The 20828-nt window shown below is 40.9% G+C and overlaps 3 protein-coding genes across 13 annotated transcripts in view; 1 reads left to right on the plus strand and 2 right to left on the minus strand.

Annotated features, from left to right (window-relative positions):
- Positions 1-1306: 1306 nt before the first annotated feature.
- nmnat1 (nicotinamide nucleotide adenylyltransferase 1) lies at positions 1307-12242 on the minus strand. Of its 6 annotated transcripts, none has more exons than XM_090184597.1 (5): positions 9741-12242; positions 8566-8717; positions 7596-7779; positions 3442-3566; positions 1307-2563 (listed from the first exon to the last, which is right to left on the minus strand). In XM_090184597.1, the coding sequence occupies exons 2-5, from the start codon at positions 8678-8680 to the stop codon at positions 2160-2162; spliced, it is 828 nt and encodes a 275-aa protein (XP_090040723.1). In that variant the 5' UTR covers positions 8681-8717; positions 9741-12242; the 3' UTR covers positions 1307-2159. The 6 variants fall into 6 exon arrangements, with proteins under 6 accessions (XP_090040723.1, XP_090040724.1, XP_021471804.3 ...); XM_090184598.1 differs by having other exon boundaries at positions 12126-12240; XM_021616129.3 differs by having other exon boundaries at positions 12080-12222.
- Positions 12243-12269: 27 nt separating this feature from the next.
- On the plus strand, positions 12270-15554 carry lzic (leucine zipper and CTNNBIP1 domain containing). 3 transcript variants are annotated; one of them, XM_021616133.3, is made up of 7 exons: positions 12270-12382; positions 12964-13073; positions 13380-13515; positions 13900-13998; positions 14267-14362; positions 14663-14744; positions 14854-15554. In XM_021616133.3, the coding sequence occupies exons 2-7, from the start codon at positions 12973-12975 to the stop codon at positions 14910-14912; spliced, it is 573 nt and encodes a 190-aa protein (XP_021471808.1). In that variant the 5' UTR covers positions 12270-12382; positions 12964-12972; the 3' UTR covers positions 14913-15554. The 3 variants fall into 3 exon arrangements, with proteins under 3 accessions (XP_021471808.1, XP_021471807.1, XP_021471806.1); XM_021616132.3 differs by having other exon boundaries at positions 12313-12696; XM_021616131.3 differs by having other exon boundaries at positions 12317-12818.
- Positions 15555-16147: 593 nt separating this feature from the next.
- The window catches only part of clstn1 (calsyntenin 1), a 65694-nt gene continuing 61013 nt past the window's right edge, over positions 16148-20828 (minus strand). For all 4 annotated transcript variants that reach the window (XM_021616124.3, XM_021616122.3, XM_021616123.3 and 1 more), the window contains one exon: positions 16148-20349. In XM_021616124.3, the coding sequence (XP_021471799.1) occupies positions 20155-20349 (195 nt within the window). In that variant the 3' untranslated portion in view covers positions 16148-20154. The remainder of the gene's footprint in view (positions 20350-20828) is intronic.

Below are 20828 nucleotides of genomic sequence, written 5' to 3' on the forward strand. Positions count from 1 at the left end.
CATAAGAGAATGTAGTTTATCCTTCTCTATTCAGTGTGTCCAATCACAATTATTCCCCATCTGTTCACACACCAGCTTACTCCCCTTCATGTCACAAGTATGATACACACAGAGCAAAAAGCATGTTCATAATTTTTGAAAGACTGACCTAGTAGTTCATGTAGGCTAGCTAGAACAAGCTAAATTACACTAATCATTATCACAAATGCTATTTTAATGGAAACCTCAATATTCTTTGGATGATCTAATCTTTGACCAAAGTGGTTAATGTCAGGTTAGTCTCACACAACCTGACTAGAAGGCTGGTCCAGGTCGTTAGGGTACGTTCCTTCTCTAACTTGAACTGCAGACTGTTTGTGAAGGAACGCTCACTAATGACCTGGCCAGAGCTAGCTGAGCCAGTGTGAGACTTGAGTCTGGCTTTGCTAGACTTCAACAGGTTGCCTGGATTGCACCTTGCAGTGCCTAGTATCTAGCCCATTGGTGAAAGAGAAAGTATAGTTGCAGAAGGGGCTGAGGATTTTGATTGTGTACAGGTCACCCTGTTACTCGATCACCTCCCCCAGCTTCAGCATCTGGGTGATTTTACAAACTGGGATCAATACCTGGGGATGGACAGAGTGTAAGAACACATGCTCAGACATACACGGATTATTCCAAACATTAGGAACACCTTCCAAATATTGAGTTGCACCCTGACAAAAGCTTGAAGACACCAGCTGCTACTACCAAACATATGAGTCAATACAGCGATTGCTTGTATGTCATATTAGAAATCGTACATAATTGAAAATAAACAAATAACTATTTAACCTGTTTTGCTTGGGAACATATGAGATGAGGGTTTGGCCTGAGCTTTCATTCGGTCCTGCTAAATTGAGCACCACCGTAGCTAGGCTAGGTTTTCGACCATTGATCAAGAAACAGAAGTTAATTTTAGAAATAAAACATGATAGGAAGCATTGGCAGCATTGCCTTTGTTGCTAAACCAACAAACAAAAAAATGAAGGGACAATCTGCAGTTTCAATCAACTCAGTGATTCCATACAGTGCCTCTACTAATGCAACAATTGAGTGGGTATTGTATCTACACTTCAATCAACTATTGTAATACATTTCATGTTATCAGAATAATGCTCATCTGATCAAGAAAGTTAAAGAAGTTGAAGAAAGTAGAAAGGAAGACTAAGAAAAAAGCTACTAATAACCTGCATTTGAAGCAAACAGAATAGGTGTGAATGGTTGGGATTTCTTCATTATAAAGATGTAGTTTTTTTTTTTTTTAGAGAGACAGCAATGACAGAAGTGTTCACAAGCTGCAAAACAAAGACAGCGTTTTATTTCTCTCAATACACACCATGCCGTTTGTATGTCGCTCTAGCCTACTATATCTGTAAACGGCTTCCATATATACCAACTTGCCTTTGCCTGAGGGAATTATTCAAACACACACACACACACACTAAAGCCCCAGCATTTTAAAAAACCCACAAAATGTACTCAAGGGTGGACGAGCTTGTTAATCACTGCATTGCGAAATGAAACATTTCTGTAGTTATACATCAGGCTCATTGTAAATCAAGGAATTCTCATTTGTACACAAATAATCATGGGTGTCGATCTGTGCTATTATATAGATAAAGTGCTCTAAGGACCAGATTGAGTGTTAGTGACAGATCAAGGGTTTACATTCTGGCGCTTGGGATTGCCACTACTTGGGTGCTTATACTTTTCTACAAAACACAGTTATTCATTTAAACTTTAGCAGATTCCCATTCTCTGAGGAGATGCCACACAAGAGGCTATTCTGGTGCAAACTCATTCTAGCACTGGTGAGCAGTCTACTTCAACTGTTACAAAAATATACAAAAACATTGTGCATTCATTCACAAATCTTCTCAAACCAGTAAAAGATAAATGCTTCTACTACACAGTCTCAAGTAGAGGAGGCCGGTGGGAGGAGCTGTAGGAAGACGGGCTAATTGTAATGGCTAGAAAATAAATTGCAAAGGTATCAAACATATGGAAACCACGTTTAATGCCCTTCCATCTATTCCATTCCACCCATTCCAATGAGCCAGTAATCCTATAGCTCCTCCCACCGGCCTTCAATGGTCTCAATGCATTCAAGTTGGCAGCAGGCAACATGGCTGGCCACCTCAGCTGGAGGAGGGGCCGGTATGTCTCTGAAGCGGGGCAAGGACGACGTCAGCGTTCTTCTGCTCACTCTCTGCACTGTACAGGCCGTGCTCCCGGATGTAGCTCACCACCGGGTCCGGTAGTAAGTAGCGGACGGTCTGGCCCCGGCACAGGGCCCGACGCACGTGCGTGGCCGAGATCTCATTGGTTACCCACTCACGGACCACGTGGATGTTCTTGCGGTGCTTCCACAGCACCTCCGATTGGTGGATGAACTTGTGGGCGTCACAGCCGTTGCGGGTGATGCACACCAGGCCATAGCGGCCCACGATCTCGGCAATGTCCTCGTGCTTCCACAGGTTGGGAACGCCGAAGGACTCCAGGACGTCCGCGCCGCACAGGAGTTTCAGCTGAGGGCCGTTGTCTAAAGGGTTCATGGACAGATTAATAGTTTATTAACCCATACAAGACTGAAATGTGTCTTCTGCTGTACAGAACCTCTGATATAAACACACATTAGGCTAGAAAGTCTGAAGCAGTGGGTTTAAATAAAAGTGTGTGAATTGCCTGATTTCTGAGAAGGATCTTTTTATCTTAGGACTCACCTACACTTAAGAGACACGTATCATGGAATGTTGCCAGACAATGTCAAAAAGTTGGCCACAATGTTCTGCACTAGTAGAGACAGCCTGTGCCGGCAAAACATGTAACCAGCACCATTAGTTTTTTTTACCTCAGGGCAGATCACTTGCTGTTCCACCATACCAGTCTTCAGGTGGTGTGACTAGTTGTCACTGGTTTCTATAACACCAAACCCTATGTGGGTGCTAATGTCCCAGACAGACAGTAGTATTCAACAGTTGCTGGCTCAATGAGTTAGAACAAGGTGCTGGCAACAATAGGGTTGCCGGTTTTAGTTTATTAATATGAACATTTAAAAATAAAAAACAAGCACATAACTTGAAAAAGCCATATATGCACGAGTAAAATCATCAAGGAAAAAGTCAGACTTAATTCCATTGTGGTTGAATTTCCAAATGGGCCAAATAATGAATGTCACTATCAATGGTTCTGTAAGTCACTTTGCATAATAAAATGACCAAAATTGTCATTACTAATCTGAGTGGAATTGATAGTAAGAAACAATATAGCAGCAATGAATCCCATTGTGTTACCTGCCCTGGGTGTTACACAGCATCCTCCTCTCCAAAGAAGAGCTAGTAGGGACTTCTGGGTAGTAAGAAATGTGTGCATTTGTCTGTAGTCTCGGAATGCTCGTGGAAAATCTCTCCCCTTTTTTACCTCTCCTTGTGTGATACGAGGATGGATCCTCGAAAGAGTGCTTTGTCGCCTCAATCCTCCTCTTCTTTGCAGTGTCCACATAGTCATTGTTCTGTTCCGCTGTCATCAGTTCTTTATAATGATGCCTTAAGTGCAGACAACAATTAAATTGACACGAGGGAGATAAAGCCCAATGGAACCAAGCAAGGATCATGGCAGAGTAGCTTCACTTGTTATTATGGTTACAAAATGTCACAACTAAATGACTTTTTGGTCATTCATTTGATTTCAATAACTTTGACTGCAGACCTTTTGACTTGAACAAAACTTGCTATACATACTGTATTTGCCCATGGCTGAAGTAATCTGAAAGTAACTTTGAGACCTGAATGCTAAAACATTAAGGAGATAGAGGTGCTCAAAGTTAAGTTTGCATTCCCCACCCATGAGTGCCGTAGGAAACTATTCAGACCCCTTGACTTTTTACACGTTGCAAAGTGATTAAAGAGTTTATCTACACACAATACCCCATAATGACAAAGCAAAAACAGGTTTTTAGAAATGTTTGCTAATTTATAAAAAAAAATAACTTAAATATCACATTTACATTAGTATTCAGACCCTTTACTCAGTACTTTGTTGAAGCACCTTTGGCAGTGATTACAGCATCGAGTCTTCTTGGGTATGATGCTACAAGCTTGACACCTGTATTTGGGGAGTTTCTCCCATTCTTTTCTGGATCTCACTGCATTGTGTGGTTGAAGATGAGTTAAAGGGCACCAAATGGCAGTTGATCTACCTAGGAAATGTAACTCCTCGCTCTCCTGAGCAAATACCCACCACCACCTTCTCTCCTATGTCAGCACTCCGTAGTGATGTAACAGACAAACTACAGACCTTGATGAGAGATCTCAGATAGCGAGATGAATAACCTTGCTACACCCCAAGCCATAGCCTCAAGACCTGAACAGATCATTGAAGCCATCATCAGATGCTAGGACCAAAATCAAAGCTCTCTGCAAACAGGTAGAAGAACTGAAGTACGCCATAGCTGCAATGATGATCCATCTAACTCAGACCAGCAACACGTCCAGGGCCAAAGAAGAATGAAAACTTATTCTGCTATAACTGTGGTGAAGATGGCCACTCTTCCAGGAACTGTCAGAAAAGGAAAGAATGTAGAGGAATTCAACAGACGCTTCATCCATGCTCAAGGACAATCAGGAAACAGCAGAGGGGACAGTAAAGGAGCCTACAGTGTCTCCTGTGAAAGTGAATGGGAAAACCCTGTCATGCCATCCTAGACAGTGGCAAGCATCCACCGGCAGTTCTACAAAGACAACACATCATCTCCAGCCTTTAGAAGGGATAACCTTGTGGGGCCTAAGTGAGAGCAACTACCCCATGACGGCAACATCAGCATCACCATTGAGATCTCCTGTGATGCTGTAGGCGTCCAGCAGCCTATTGAAACTCTAGCCCTTGTGTGTCCTGAGACCCTCCATGCTCACTGGGACCAACCGTTCCAGACCAGCTACATTCCAATGCTTAATGTAGAAGGATGTCAGCGACATGAGGGCTGGTCTCCTTGCAGGGCTGGTCTACCTGGATGACCTCATTGTGTTTGGGAAAACCTTGAAGGTGCATGAGGATAGGCTGATGAAGGTCCTGGACTGTCTGGAGGCCTGAGGCTTTCCATCGACAAGTGCCAGTTCTGCCAGACCTCAGTGAAATACCTGAGCCACAGTCTCCGATCAAGGTATCGATGCCCTCCCCTCATGGCCCAGACCAGAAAACCTCAAGGCCCTCCAGTCATTTCTTGGGTTCTGTGGATACTACCGGAGGCAAATGAAAAGGATACACTTCTGTCGTAAGATCCCTCCATGAGATTACCAGAGGTCACGCCCCCAAGAGAAAATGGCAAGCCCACCAGTCCTCCCTCTAGAGTCACCTACCAGAAGGAGAAGGAGCTGTTTGGAAAACGATGGACAGCAGAGTGAGAGAGAGCCTTCCAGAACATTGTCGAACGCCTCACCAGCTCACCTGTGCTTGCCTTCGCTGACCCTGAGAAGCTCTACGTCCTCCACATTGACGCCAGTCTGTGTGGCCTGGGTGGAGTGCTGTACCAGGAGTACCCTGAGGGATGGAGACCAGTGGCTTATGCAAGCTGGACCTTGTCCAGGACAGAGAAGATCCAGCTCACAAGCTTGAGTTCCTGGGGCTAAAGGGGGCAGTGTCAGACAAGTTTCATGATTATCTGTACGGAGCTAATTTCCTGATGCACAAGGACAATAACCACCTCACCTATGTGCAAGCCAGTGTCAAGCTGGATGCTACAGGCCAGAGGGGGATGGCCACTCTCGCCAACTACGAGTTCAAGTTGTAGTACAAGCTAGAGCGAGTGAACATTGCCGCTGACGCCCTGTCAAGATGTCCACACATGAGTGCTGAAGAGGCTGGAGACTGGGTTGAAATCCCCTCACCAGGAGTCAGAGCCACTTGCCAAGCGATGACTGCCAACAACTCTTCAGACAGTATCTCAGAGTGTGCATCTAGGAACATAAGGGCCCAGCCCGAGGCTGAAGCCTTTGTGAACTTCACTGCTCTAAAGATGGACTATCCTGCGTGAGGATCTGCAATGTGCTCCGGGACTCAGTAATATCCACTGTCAGCAAGGCCATTTCCAGAGGCTACAGTGTTCACCCTGACTGCACCTGTCGCAGTTAACCCAGAACCCAAAGGAGCCACAGAAGATGGACTGGAGAGGGACCCTGAAGAGGAAGCTGTCCAGCCCTCCCCAGATCCACAGTGGACACTCAGGCCATCCCAGAACTGCCAAACAAGAGAGTGGTGAAGGCACTAGTTAGGCTGTCTTATGAGGAGTTAGGTACACCGCACAACACTACCGTATTACACCGAGGTATACAGGTATTTTGTATAATAAGGGTATTTCTTTTCTTGGATGAAACATGAATGTTTCTGTGTACTTATGTCAAGCATTGACATAGCACACACATTGACGATGCTGTGTGTGTATCAACGTATTGCATTCTGAGGTCAAAGGTGTTGGGTCTTGTCGGGAGGCTACGTTTATTTTGTGAGGGGTGTATGTAACTCCTGGTTAATTTGTTGTTTTGTAGCAAACTATTACTTATTGTGTACTGACCATTGTTGCATGTGAGACATATTTGGGAGGTGGACCAGTTGCTAGTGAACAGTGCGACGTATGAGAAAGAACTACAAGCAATCAACATTTTCTAATTAGCTATTTAAAGTTGTGTAACTCACTGACCAGTGAAAATAATAGTATATATGATGAACAATTAGTTGAGGATCCCCGACCACCATGAGTACAGTGAGGGATTTGTTGCTTGTACTTTCTCAGACAGCGGATCAACTGTCATCAACAAGCTCCTATTTTTGTCTCTCAACCGCTACACCGAGAGACAGCGTTAACATGGTCGTGAATTGCCACTGGTCGTGGTAAAAGAGAGGAGTTCAGAGTTTGAGTGGTCCCATTTTAATTGAAGAGGACCGTTTTAGTTTTTGTTTCACAAAAGGAACTGTGTCGGGCCATTCCAGTGTGTTTTATTGGGACAGCCACAGGTCTGTTGACTAGAGGTTTCCATTCACGAGCAGCCCCTCAATCACGCATCAGTAAAGCTTGGAATGGATTCTTGGACACAGAACCAAGTTTATTTGGGACTGAGAATTTTTCTTGTTTCTTTTATTAGTTTAAGGGAGGGGATCCCCATTTTAAAGTATCTATGAGCATTCTGAGGTGTTAAACTCTGGTACTAGGTACAAACTGATATGAACTCCGGTCCCTCAGAAGAGAGTGCCACATTTGCATTTGTGAAATTATTTTGACAAGATATGAAAGTAAAGGGCTTTATGTTTCTAGATCCGTATCACAATTGAGAATGGGTTCACGTTTACATGGGTTTTTTGGCTGCCAGTGCCAATCTACCTCTGAAAATAACATAAGGTCCTTGGACCTTAAGGAGTAACAGTAGGCTCCTTAAGAGTACATCTTGGCCTAGGTTACCCTGGATAAATTTAATACAAGAGTCTTGCAGTGCAAGTAATGCTTTTTTTCTTTTTGTATCACACAAACTCACCAAATCAAAATAGATTTGACAACCCCTCTTCACACACAAATGATCAGCACTCACCGCATCACTTTAGCTGTCTCCACCCATTCAGGCTGCTGGCTCTCCCATGCATCTACCTTGATCCAGTCAGAGGTGTCTGTGGCCAGCCTGGCCATATCTACACGGTGACAGGCCTCAATCAGACCCTTCTTCTTATAGCCGTCACCCACTGCAGAGATGATGCCCCTCACCACTATGTACTGTCCTGAGAGTACATAGAAAGAAAGAGGAGTTAAGCCAGCTAATTTTGTAGAGCACACAATGACAATACAAATTCAGTTAAATACAAAATACTACCACTCTTATTTGACTAGATCTGCTTCTCATAATTTGGAAGCAATGCAAATGTCTGAGGAAGTAGGTCCTAAACTCACAAAACACAAAGTGATGATTTACAAATGTATAATCTAAAGAGATATCTACTGCAGCCCTCGTCATCCACATACAACAACCGTTCTGCCAGTCACATTCTGTTAAAGGTCCCAAAAAGCACACACATCCCTGGGTCGCTCGTCTTTTCAATTTGCAGCAGCTAGCGACTGTAACAAGCTGTAACAAACACTCAAACTGGACAGTTTTATCTCAATCTCTTCATTAAAAGACTGAATCATGGACACTACTACTGACAGTTGTGGCTGCTTTGCATGATGTATTGTTGTCTCTACCTTCTTGCTGTTGTCTGTGCCCAATAACGTTTGTACCATGTTGTTGTCATGTTGTCATGTGTTGCTTCTTTGCTCTGTAGTTGTCTTAGGTATCTCTTTATGTAGGGTTGTCTCTCTTGTCATGGTGTGTGTTTTGTCCTATATTTTTATTTTATTATATTTAATCCCAGCACACATCCCCGCAGGAGGATTTTTGCATTTTGGTAGGCCGTCATTGTAAATAAGAATGTGTTCTTAACTGACTTGCCTAGTTAAATAAAAGGTTAAATAAAAAATATATATATTTTTTTTAAATCTGTTGACAGACCACAAATGATCAGACATACCTGTATCCTCCATGTAATCCCGTGCCAATTCAAACATACGCAGGTGCATATTGGTTATGGGGTTGAAAGACCCACAAGCCAGCAGAACCACTTTGGTTAGATCTTGAGGCTCCATTGATTACAGTACACAGGAGCTAGAAGGACAGTCTAGGCTGAAAGAGAGAAACATACAAAGATATGTTGACAAAGCTGTGTGACCGGGAGGGTTTAGATTTCAAAACTCTTTACTGAATGTGTTGTGTGGATGTGTCTTGCCCATTGCACTGTTCACTTTTTGATGCCTTTGACACATTTCATTCTAATATTTCATAGTATTTCTGACAAGATAATAAAACATTTAAAAAACTGTAAAGGGGCGAATACTTTTTCCAAGGCTCTTTGTACAGCAGTTTGAACAATTCTGTGGCTAATCCATTTTGCATTACTTTAAATGGGACAGGCTAAACATGACATATGACTTATGAATAGAATCTGAGCACAACTTTCCCAGCGTCGTCTGAGTTTGACCGGGGTAGTCCGTCATTGTAAATGAGAATTTGTTCTTAACTGACTTGCCCAGTTAAATACAAAGGTTAAATAAATAAAATAAAAATAAATGAATGAAGCCCATAGATGGAATGTTGGTAGCATAGGTCTATGTATGCCTTACTGTGTAAGCCTACTACATAATGATATCAATATTATGGGCTTTTGACTTGCAAAAGTGAAAGTGTGCAACTGAAAGAGCTTTAAGAGATGCACCATGTAACGTTAACCTTGGAATGCCCCAGTGTTGGGCTAATTAGCTCAGATTGTCCGTAATGAGGTTCAAACTCACAACCTTTGGGTTGCTTGGCATTCGCTATATTACACTCATCCAGCCACCCTACTTTCCTTGATGCCTTAACATACTAAATGGAGTTTCTCGAATTGACATATATAATAATAAGAAATGCGCCAAGAACAGATTGCAACAATAACTTTTTAACTACTTTGCAACTATTTAGCATGTTCGCTAACCCTTTACACGCAACTCATAAACGTAAACCCTAGCCTAGCTAACGTTAGCCATCTAACTAGGATTCGTAACATACATTTTACAATTCGCAATATATTGTACGTTTTGCAAATGTTGTTAAATGTAATACGAATTTTAACGTTAATTGGGTAATGGACATCCACAAACGAATACATACCATACGAAACATGTCATACTAAATGGAGTGTCTCGAAATGCTCTGAGACCAGGTTGCTACGAGGGGTCTCAAAGCCTCGGTTAGGTTCGGTTTGCTCCGAGCCAGAAGTAAACGTCTGTGCCATTTACTCCCTTAAAAAGACAGTAGCTTAAAAAACAAGAAAAAACACTTCAATTTGTCCCTCTAGAGAGACTGTACGCAACAACATACAGTAACACTTTTTCAAAATCTGTCAGACTCAATCTAAGATAAATCAAGAAATATGTAATTCGTTTTTACTTAAAGGTCTTAGTCGCGCGATTTTACAGTTAACTAAGACGTTTGGTGCAGTATTTCTCAAGTGAAAAAAATTGCACAAAAACTAGTCTTCTGTCACTGAACGACAACAAAAACTTAATTGAAGAATGACTACTGCTGACCAATCACCGACGAAGAGGCGTAGACTTCCGAACTTCAGTTTATTTATGTTTTATTTAATCTTTATTTAACTAGGCTTAAGTCAGTTAAGAACAAATTCTTATTTACAATGAAGGCCTACCCCTGCCAAACCCTAACCCGGACGGACGATGCTGGGCCAATTGTGTGCCGCCCTATGGGACTCCCAATCACAGCCGGTTGTGATACAGCCTGGAATTGAACCAGGGTCTGTAGTGCATTAGACCGCTGCTCCACTCTGGAGCTTGACTCAAAAAGTGATAAGTGCTATCTGATATCCCTGGGACGTCCATACCCTAGACCTAAACCTAACCTCAGCCCCCTCTTCTTCAGTGGGGTTGAAGGCTATTTCGATCATCTAGCTAAAATATAAGCCTATTTTGACTAACAAGCCATGGCAATAGACAATAAAACAATCCTGAAAACATTTTTTCTTCTATATCATGGTGGCCCACAAACAATAGTTTAAGTGCATGCCGCCACCTACTGTGCAAGAATGTATGATCAATCATGATCGGCCCAATTCTGTACTACCATGAAAATAAATTCTAAACCAAATAAATCCCTAACTTTTACCACAACCTCCCCAAAAACCCCTCCCCATTAAACTGTATCTCTGTCATGCTGAAACACTCCACCCTTAGCATTGTTAAGCATGTCAACAACCATTTCAACAGTAACATCTGTTACCCCCAATATATCTCTTTTGCCTTCTCCACAATAACCTTCAACCTGTTATTTTTGCTTTCCACACCCCAAGTTGTACTGATAATCTTAGCAATATAATTCATTATCAAAGTGTCCTTTGACAAGGCACATTCATGAGCACAAGATTTTTTAACAGGCCTCAAAATCATGCCAGGACAATCAGAAGCACCAGCCCCGACAGTAGACCCACTACAGGTACATCCGTGTATGCGCCATCAGTCCGCACTGTAGTTCTACCAATCTGTTTTATGGCCTCTGCATACGATACAGGATCAGTCATGATGTATCTCTGAGCCTCTCTCTGTACCTTGCATCCACCAAATGCTGCACTGTGTTCTCCCCCACAATTACAGCACTTACCCTTCACACTGCTTCCACATTCACCGTAATCATGTGCGCCTTCACACTTGGCACATATTTTCTTTCCTTTACACTGAACAGCTACATGTCCCATTCTTTGGCATTTAAAACACCACAGTGCATGGGACAAATGATCTAACATTGAAACTAAGGAATCCTATCTGTACTTTTCCCGGCAAGACTTTCTCAAACCTCACAATCACTGATAACCTTTCACTTCTTTGATCCTCTTTCATCTGTGAACATAGATATATTGGGACCCCAGTGAGGAATACCCTTAACCTAGCATAAGCACCAGGTACATGGCTTTTAATCTTCATCCCATTCAATGTTTCTATTTTTCAATATCTTCCCCTTGTTCCCACACAATATTAACAATCTACCATGTCCAATGAAGCGAGCTAATTTCACTTCACCTACCTCTTTCTCTGCGGCATTACCTTCAACCAAGTTAGTCAGATAGGGTGTAAGTGAGACCCTGTGGTCTCATCAAACACAATCACCACTTTCCACTCCAACACATCACTACTCTTGTATCCTACCTTGGCCCTCTTTAAGCTTTCTTTACAAGACGATCCACTACTTTCTGTACTATGATCTCTCTTCTTCCTATGTCTTTTCACTACCGAACATTCCGACCCTTGACCCTCACGTTCCATACCATCTATACTGACACCCATATTGTTCTCATTCCAGCACAGCTGCTGCTGCTGCTTCACCAACTTTTCCTCAATTTCCTCCATTTCATCTGCACTACTCGCCGCCATTTCCCATGAACCTCTTACCACATTTCTGCAATAGCGAAACAAGACTCAACGATATCAAACAACTCTCACTTGTGATCAAACAATCGGTCTCATTCGTTTCTAGTCGCCTCCTTACACAGTTCAGCCACAAACGTGTCAATCCCTCAATCTTTCCAGATCCCTGAAAACATTCGCTTGATGTTCCCAAAATACAAGGAACCTAACACTAAAATGACTCTTTAAAATGTAATGCACTTTCTGTATTACTAATCGGTCTTTGATTGGAGAGGATTAAAATAGAGACATATGATTGGACAAAAAATAACCGGAAAGGACAAGGCCGCACCCACGGAATAAGAGTCAAGTCTAGGTGGGATTCAGCTTTTGTCAGATGTACGTAAATCATTTTTTGTTGTTGCATTTTAGCTAATCCTAACAATTTTCTAACTTTAACCAAATTCTCATAACCTTCGACATTTAATAGGCTACGTAATTTCTCATAAACCGGCTACGAAAAGTCAATTCTGACAAATGCTGGATCCCTTCTATCCATGACCACAAACAAGAGCTACGTTCACAACTCCCACACTCCCCAATGTTTTTTGACAGTATTTTGTAACACATTTCATGGAGAAGTATTCAAATATATGTTCACCTCTTTCCTAAATTGATTGTGTTGAGGCGAGTTATATTTTTCTAACGATCAGGTGAGGATTACTTATTTAATTTTTTCAAGCCAGCAGCTAGACAACTATAGCCACAGGCTAGACTACTACACGCACAAAAAAACTGTCTCAGTCAGATGAATCTGGCGGCCAGTGGGAACAAGGTAGCTAACTATAGTAGCTAGCTAATAGCGAATGTTATTCTTCATGTCAAAGGATAGACCGCTCCATTGTGTTTGTAGCTAGGTAGTTAATCCACAAGTGATACATGAAATTGAACTATTTACTCACTAAATATGATATTTGCAGGGTGGAAGCATGGCTTCTCGTGGCAAATCAGAAACTGGGAAACTAAAACAAAACATGGAGGAGCAACTGGACAGATTGATGCAACAGCTCCAAGATTTGGAAGAGTGCAGGTACTCTCATCATCAGTCATTCCTAACTGTGAACATAATGTGGGTTGTCTGGATGTTCCACACACAGAACTAGAATTAATTCAGTGTATTATATTTATAAGATTCCACTAAGGGATGTAGCATGGAACTTAGACCACATATGTCTAGAGTGGATGTTCCACTCACAGAATTAGAATGAGTCATTATATTCATTCTATTTCTATGATTCCACAAAGTGATACATGTAGTATTAATGGAATTTAGAGCACATCTCTGTACACCCATAGATTTTGTTCCTCCATTACCAGGGCTCTCTGTTTATTCTAGAGAAGACCTAGAAGAGGAGGAGTATGAGGAGACCAAGAAGGAAACCCTGGAGCAGTTGAATGAGTTCAATGAGTCTCTGAAGAAGATGGTGACAGGCAACATGACACTGGTGGATGAGCTTGGAGGAATGCAACTGGTAGGGACTTTGGATGACCAGATATTAAAATTAAATAGAATATTATGAATATAAATAATATACTTAAAGGAAATCAAACTCATTCCATGGAGGTTTGAGTGTCTGCTGTTTTTTGTTAATTCCTTTAAATGTGTGTCCAATTAAGACCAAGACAACTAGGTGATGGCAGTTCCTAAATAATCAATTATCAATCAAGTACAAGGAAGGAGCGAAAACCCACAGACACTACCATACAGGAAATGAGTTTGACACCCCTGATCTAATGTATCTCTATGGGCCATACACTGTCATATCATAAGAGTGACATAATATTATAACGGGTAATGACAAACCATAATGTTGTCATGATGCATGACATGGGAGAACTGTCCTTTTCTTCATTAGGCAATCCAGGCTGCCATCAGCCAAGCTTTCAAGACCCCCGAGGTGATCCGAATGTTTGCCAAGAAGCAACCGGGGCAGTTGAGAACCAGATTAGCAGAGGTTTGTCGGAAGCACTGTTCATCTATGTATTTTATGTACATTATTGTTTGTACATTATTTGATACATTTAATATCAAAAGTAAGCTTTACATTCTAAAACCTGTTCAGTTCATGGAATGCTTTGAGGGACACATATTAGTCGTGGACTAAAAAGCATGGTCAATTGAGAATCTCTATTGAAATAGCTTTTTAATCCAGGACTAAGATTAATCTGTGACTGGGAAACTGCCCCTGAAAGTTTAGCCGAATGGTGTGAAATTTTCTGTAGATGGACCGTGATGTCATGGTGGGAAAACTTTCGAGGGATGTGTACACTCAGCAGAAGGTGGAGATCCTCACTGCCTTGAGAAAACTGGGCGAGAAGGTAAAAGGCCCGTTGTACCAGTGTACTGTGATCCCTTCTTCATATAGCTTAAACTTGTGATGAATACTGTAAGAGAAAGTGGCATTGAATATTTTGAAAATCTGCTATGATGGAATGGTAATTGGTATAACATACAAAATGTAACCATCTGGAGTTCAATAAATTGTATGCTATATATGACAGTCATTAACTGTCATTTCATTTTAGTGAAATACTATAACAGGGGTCTTATGACTATGGTGTGGATTAATGGTCTTTTCTCAGTTTCACTCTTTTCATTTCTCTTTGTTCTTCCTGCAGCTTACAGTCGAAGACGAGACTTTTCTGGCTGAAAATGTGACCGCAACTCTCAGCCAATTTGAAAAAATCACTGCAGACCTCGGTGAGCTTTAACTCCACTGCACTTCTTATTTTTTTTACGTGTTACTATACCATGAGATCCAACCTCAACAATGTAAACTACTGTACTTAACCAGCATCTCACTTTTCAGGATCAGAAGACAAGATAATGGCTTTAGCTAGTTCTGGTGTGGAGAAAACCAAGGTATAGAGGATAATCAGGTGTTGTGCAATGTCTATGTTGTTTAACATCAAGTGTTTCCACCCAATAACAGTGCCATAATATTGATAATGTAAATCAATCATGCACTTAGACCGTACTTGCTTTTAAAGAGTAAAGTTAACCTTTTGTACACTTTTTTTTTTTCTTCTGATGATTGTAAAACTTGGTATGCATTTGGTACTAGAGTAGTCTATTTATAATTTGAACAGTCCATCGGTCATCCTTTTTGTTAAGTGTGGCTCAGACATTTTGAAGGCTTTAAATTCAGTTTTCATACAGATTGTCTTCATGGCTAAATCATTTTGTTTTAGCTCTTGGATTAAATTATTGTTCATGTCAAAATAAATAAATGAATCATTGCAGTGTTAAATATGCAATGCTGGGCTTAAATGTGATTGCATAACACACCAACTTGAACCAGCTCTGATTCTTAATTGAGAGGAGCCCGAAAATGTCAAGTCAGTTTACATGCATCATTTTGGATGTGTAGTGTGTTTGATGTCTGACAAAATACTTTCTAAAAATGTAGTCATAAGTGGTATAAGTTTCTCTATGATTTTTGTATTCCTAATATAAAGTTAAATTTCTCAATCTTCTGTCTTATTAAATATAGTAGTGTTGTGGTTAAAACGCATTGCCATTATTCTATACACTAGTTCTGTTCTTCCAGCACCAGGGGGCACCATGATCAAACATTCCTATTTATAAGCAACACCAGTGCTCTGACTCCCCTGACAGTCTTATAACTTAGTGGATTTGAACTAGCGAAGCCGGTGGGGGAGGCATGCCTTGCTCGAACGGACCGGTAATCTGCGCCGCTCGGTCATATTGTCAAGAATGGAGCATGGTGTATTTATTTTCCATGAAATGTAAGTTAGAATTAAAGTATAATTGGGAAGGCAGAAAGCATTTATCAAAAGTAATCACTTTTGCATGTAGAATCCTACTCATTACTCCACATGGCTGAAGCGGCAGTCATAGTTTCACAGAGTTCAAAATTAGCCAGGCTGCATCCTTCTCCATGTGTACTTGCACACTTCCTCTTATGTAGAACCATTGTATTGGTGTAATCATTGGCTAGAGAATGTTTCCACCATGCGGCGGTGTGCAAGTGCACACTTTAGTAAAAAGGCAAGGGCAGATACAGCAGACCAAGTACAGAGAATGACACCAGTCTTAAAAGTGTGAACTCATAATATAGAACAGAACATAATCCAGACACATTTGTACTCTCTCATCCTTTATTTTGTTCACGAGCAAGCATCAACTTCACTACAATTTGCCTTTCAATTGGTAGAAAAGTGAGAGCAGCCCCAACAAGCACAAAAGGAAGCGTTCAACAGTTCTGAAAACATTGTCACCTTCCATTTTTGAGCAAAGATAAAAAATAAACCAAAAATGTTTGAGTGGTGTGGACTTGTGAAAACAATCCGAGAATCAGTAGTATACATGTCCCCTCTCCCACTCAAATCTCACAGTTCCACATGTAATATACAGAAAATTGTTGTTTTCATTAGAAGTGATTCATGCAACGTAAACACCCATTGAATCCCAAAGCTCATATGTCTGCTGGATGGACAGCGACATTCATTCAATGGAAAGGAAAATGTCCAAGGGGCTGATCAAAAGTATCACAGAACTTGACTTGAGGCCCAAGCTCCACTGACTGGCACAAACAGTTGTAAACTCTGGCCCCTTGGAATGGTGGCTGTTCAGTAGTATGTTTGATTTGTACTTTTCAATAAATAAAGAAAATGTTTAAAAGGGAGATGAGAATGTTAAATTGACAATGGACTGTGACAAAATGAGCGTGAGAAATTGAGAGAATAAGATTATACTCTTGTTCTGGTGAATTTCATGCTGCCCTCAACAACTTTGTCTGCAAATCAGGCAATAATACACTGTTCAAAATTACCGTTCACTATACACAAATAGGTAACTTTATACCCACATATGCTGCCTAGAGCATTTTAATATTGTACATATTTTTAGAAGTGGATTTCCTCAATATGATGATTCAGTACAATATCTATAGAGGATACAATATGGTCCTACTTTTGCTACACATAAACATAGACACATGACACCTATGTAAAACATTAACTTTTAATAAAACTAGCAGTGGACTATTATTACTACAAAATTAAATAAAATCACTTCCCCCAGCTCTGTAAGAAATCTAGCATTAAATAGTTACAAAATAAAAGTTGCCACAACTAAAAAGAGCGTGGATGAGTGTTTTGTTAGTTGTGTTAATGCGCTGTGATCGGCAAAAGGCACTCCCAACTTGGGCCAGCTCGAACCTGACCCCCTTATTGGGCCCTAGTCATTTTGAAGGGGAGACTGTTCACCACATTTCGACAGTTGACCAAAAATAATAAATACATTGGGCCTAACAGAAATGTGATTGAGCGACTCCAGACATATGGTTTTGCTCAAACCCTCAAAAGTTACTTGGAACGGTCTCCAAAAATGACTTTATATGAAACTTGCAAAGCATAAAATGGTACACTTGTGTTACTTGAGCCATTATGTATTTGGCCTCTAAAAATAGATTAACATGCAAAGTATAAGACTTCCTTTATAAACCTTTCCAACAGTTTTCCAACTTTGTCATGCCTCACTCACCTTTGCTCACTTTACTTTTAAGTTTGACTAAAATTCCCAAAGTCATGCCATAAAACATACTTATGAAAGTTTTGCAGAATGTACATAATTCATTTGGATTCCTAAAACGGTGGAATAACGTTAACCTGTTTGAGGGTTACAAATCCTTTACCACATGGGGTTTTTGAAGGTATTGAGATGAATAAGCAGTGATTTTTGAGAGGAAATATAGAGGTTAACATCTGACATCTTTTCAATTCATTGTATAAGTTTTATACTAATACCAGAGGGAAAACAAGTTTACCAAATGTAAACAAATATCTTAGAACAACTCTACAGTACAGTTCCATGTACAATAAAATCTAGTGGTCTACTGCAAAAAAACATTTCATTTTAAAGATTCAAACAAGGACAAAGAAGACTACATTTTAAAGAGTTCTCATATCACAACAATCTATCAGCAGTCACATATTTATTCGTATTTGTTATGACTTATTTGAAGGTTTCAATATCCTTCAAATAAGTAAAACAACTGCAGTGAGACTACGCTCAACTGTAATGAGAAAACCGTTTAAAAATGCATCTAATATATTATTTCAGGTTAAATAGCCATGCCATGAAAATAATCCTTAAAAAATATATGTTTTTTTGCAATGAAGCAGACAAAATGTTCTCGCATTTCATTTCTCTTCCAAAGAACGACAGCAGCCGTGCTATTGAATTGAGCCCTCCTAAAGCTAGACGAACCATACGCCTCAGGTCCGTCTGTATGCTGAGATTCGTTTGTATTTTTGTTCTAATATTTTTGATGCAACGGCAGGACTGGAATATGGAAGGGCTTTTTAAAGCTGCAGATGGAGTGTAATTCTCTGCTGGTCCTAATGTGCTAGCAGAAATATATCTAATATATCTAATATATCTCATTGTGAATTCATTGCGGAACTGCAGAAGCTGGCTGTTTTCTCAGTACCTTAAGCTACATCGGACTGTGGTTTACTGAACGTGATCATCTTGACCTCAAATTACCTTCTGTACAATAACAGACGAGAATGGGAATTAAATACATTGTCGCCTTGAGTACAGCATTGCCACCTGTGCAAGTCAAGCAAAGAAATAATCATAATTTGGTGGGTGCTTATATTTGTCCTATTTCACACGTGAATTGGAAATGTGTTTTTTTGCATATCCCAACTCTCCCTGAGACACCGTCGGAGAGTGGGGTCTCGGCCATGGTCTGACATTGTCAACAGCGACCCTGGAGCAATTATTATGCGTCTTGCTCAAGGGCACATTGACAGATTTATCAACTTGTCGGCTCGGGGATTCGAACTAGCTACCTTTCAGTTACTGGCCCAATGCTCTAACCGCTAGGCTACCTCCCGCCCTTATGTATATAGCATGTGAGGAGTGTGGCATGTGAGGAGCCGAAAGCAAAACCGACCAGTCCTGTCCCCACTAAGCAAAGAAATAACTACCTCCTTGCAAATGAAAAGACAAAATGAGCAACATTTTGCCATAGAAACCTTTGTGTACAGTTCTGGGTCTGGGTTGCTCTTCTTGAAGCGGACATTTTGTACAAGTATGACGGAAGAGCTTTGCCAAAAAATGTGCAACATGCTATAGCCTTAGTGACACAAATATTCTACACGACGTACTGCGCCTTTTTAGATATTGGACCCATTTGTTTAGGCCTTCACTAACACACTGACTAATTACATGGTTTCTTCATATTTACAAAATATTAAAAAGCAATTTATTCATCTACACATATGACTTGTTCAAATATCCTCATGCACTAAAAGGAGAAAAATGTAAATATGCGGTCTACGTGTCTGAAACGTAATCTCGTTTCACTCTCCGGACTACAACTCAAGCACAAAGAAAGAAAAAAAAAGTCAAAGCTTCTCTCGTTTAGCGGCAAACAAATCTAAAACAGATGTGCAAGGAATATACATTTAAAAAAATCATTATCCATTTTGAAAGCCTTACATCAGTAAAGAACTAAACAAAAGTGCAAGGTTGTTTCCTCACGGTAGCTCAAAACAAAATGCAAATGTTGGCCAAGTCTTCCCGGGAATAAAACATTCAAAATTAAAAAAGTAAGAAATCAGCGATCCGGTGATTACTATACTACACTGAGTACCACCACTAAGATGACGACAGGGAAACCTTGACAATATATCGCTTTTAAGGGGGATTTGTGTTTTGTTTTTACATCATGGCTCCTCGGTAAGGAATTTGTAAGGGTGTGCCTCCACTGTTTAGGAGGGGTAGTGAGGATGAGAAACTCTATGAGTCATGTGTGTTAGAGTATGTATATGAGTGTGTGAGAGAAGTGTGTGTATCACAGGAGGCTGCTGAGGGTAGAACGGCTCATAATAAATGGCAGGAACGGAGCAAATGGAATGGCATCAAACACCTGGAAACCATGTGTTTGATGTATTTGATACCATTCCACGCCTGCTCCAGTCATTACCACGAGCCCGTTCTCCCCAATTAATGTGGCACCAACTTCCTGTGGTGTGTATGTGTATATGAGTGTGTGTGTTGCTTGTGTGTGTAATAAGTGTGTGTTTGCATGTGCATGTAAAAATGTATGAGTGTGTGTATGTGTGTGTGTCTGTTAGTAGGTGAGTGTGGAGTCGTCCCACTCCAGCTGCTGCTGTCTGCTGGCACCCTGCTGGTCCTCTGGCTCTCCGGCCTCCTCATCCTCGCTGCTCTCCGACTCAGCACTTGTGATGTCATCTTCCTCCTCACCTTCCTCGCTCTCCTCCTCTTCTTCTTCCTCCTCCTCACTGCTGTGCTGGTCCTCATAAGTCTACCAGAGGAAAGAGGGAGAGAGAGAGGGTCAGTCTTTCACATTATTAAATGATTATGAGAAAGATCTGAAGGAAGTGGAGGAACCCGATCAGCAGCTGCGTAGGCTGTTACCAACACTTATGCTGCTAACTATTATTATTTATCTTAATACCCAGTCACTTAAACCTAATCCCCATCCACATGTAAATATCTACCTCAAATACTCCAGTATCCCTGCACATTGTACGTTTGGTATTGGCACTGACCCTTTTTATAGCTTCCTCTTTTTTTCCTGTGTTGCCTTTATTATTTCCACACACACGCACACACACGCACACACACACACACACACACACACACAACCCGTCAAAAGTTTGGACACCTACTCATTCAAGTGTTTTTCTTTATTTTTCTATTTTCTACATTGTAGAATAATAGTGAAGACATCAAAACTATGAAATGACACATATGGAATCATGTAGTAACCAAAAATGTGTT

This window comes from Oncorhynchus mykiss, chromosome 9 (genome assembly GCF_057628025.1).
Source record: "Oncorhynchus mykiss isolate SJ-2025 chromosome 9, ASM5762802v1, whole genome shotgun sequence".
Classification (NCBI taxonomy): Eukaryota; Metazoa; Chordata; class Actinopteri; order Salmoniformes; family Salmonidae; genus Oncorhynchus; species Oncorhynchus mykiss.

Coding starts and splice junctions, on each gene's coding strand:
- nmnat1 (XM_090184597.1), bottom strand. CDS start 8,680: ATGGAGCCTCAAGATCTAACCAAAGTGGTTCTGCTGGCTTGTGGGTCT. Junction 3,567..7,595: donor GAGACAGCTAAAGTGATGCG/GTGAGTGCTGAT, acceptor TCTGCACTTAAG/GCATCATTATAAAGAACTGA. Junction 2,564..3,441: donor CTCGTATCACACAAGGAGAG/GTAAAAAAGGGG, acceptor TGAACCCTTTAG/ACAACGGCCCTCAGCTGAAA.
- lzic (XM_021616131.3), top strand. CDS start 12,792: ATGAATCTGGCGGCCAGTGGGAACAAG. Junction 13,074..13,379: donor CAAGATTTGGAAGAGTGCAG/GTACTCTCATCA, acceptor TGTTTATTCTAG/AGAAGACCTAGAAGAGGAGG. Junction 13,999..14,266: donor TGAGAACCAGATTAGCAGAG/GTTTGTCGGAAG, acceptor AATTTTCTGTAG/ATGGACCGTGATGTCATGGT.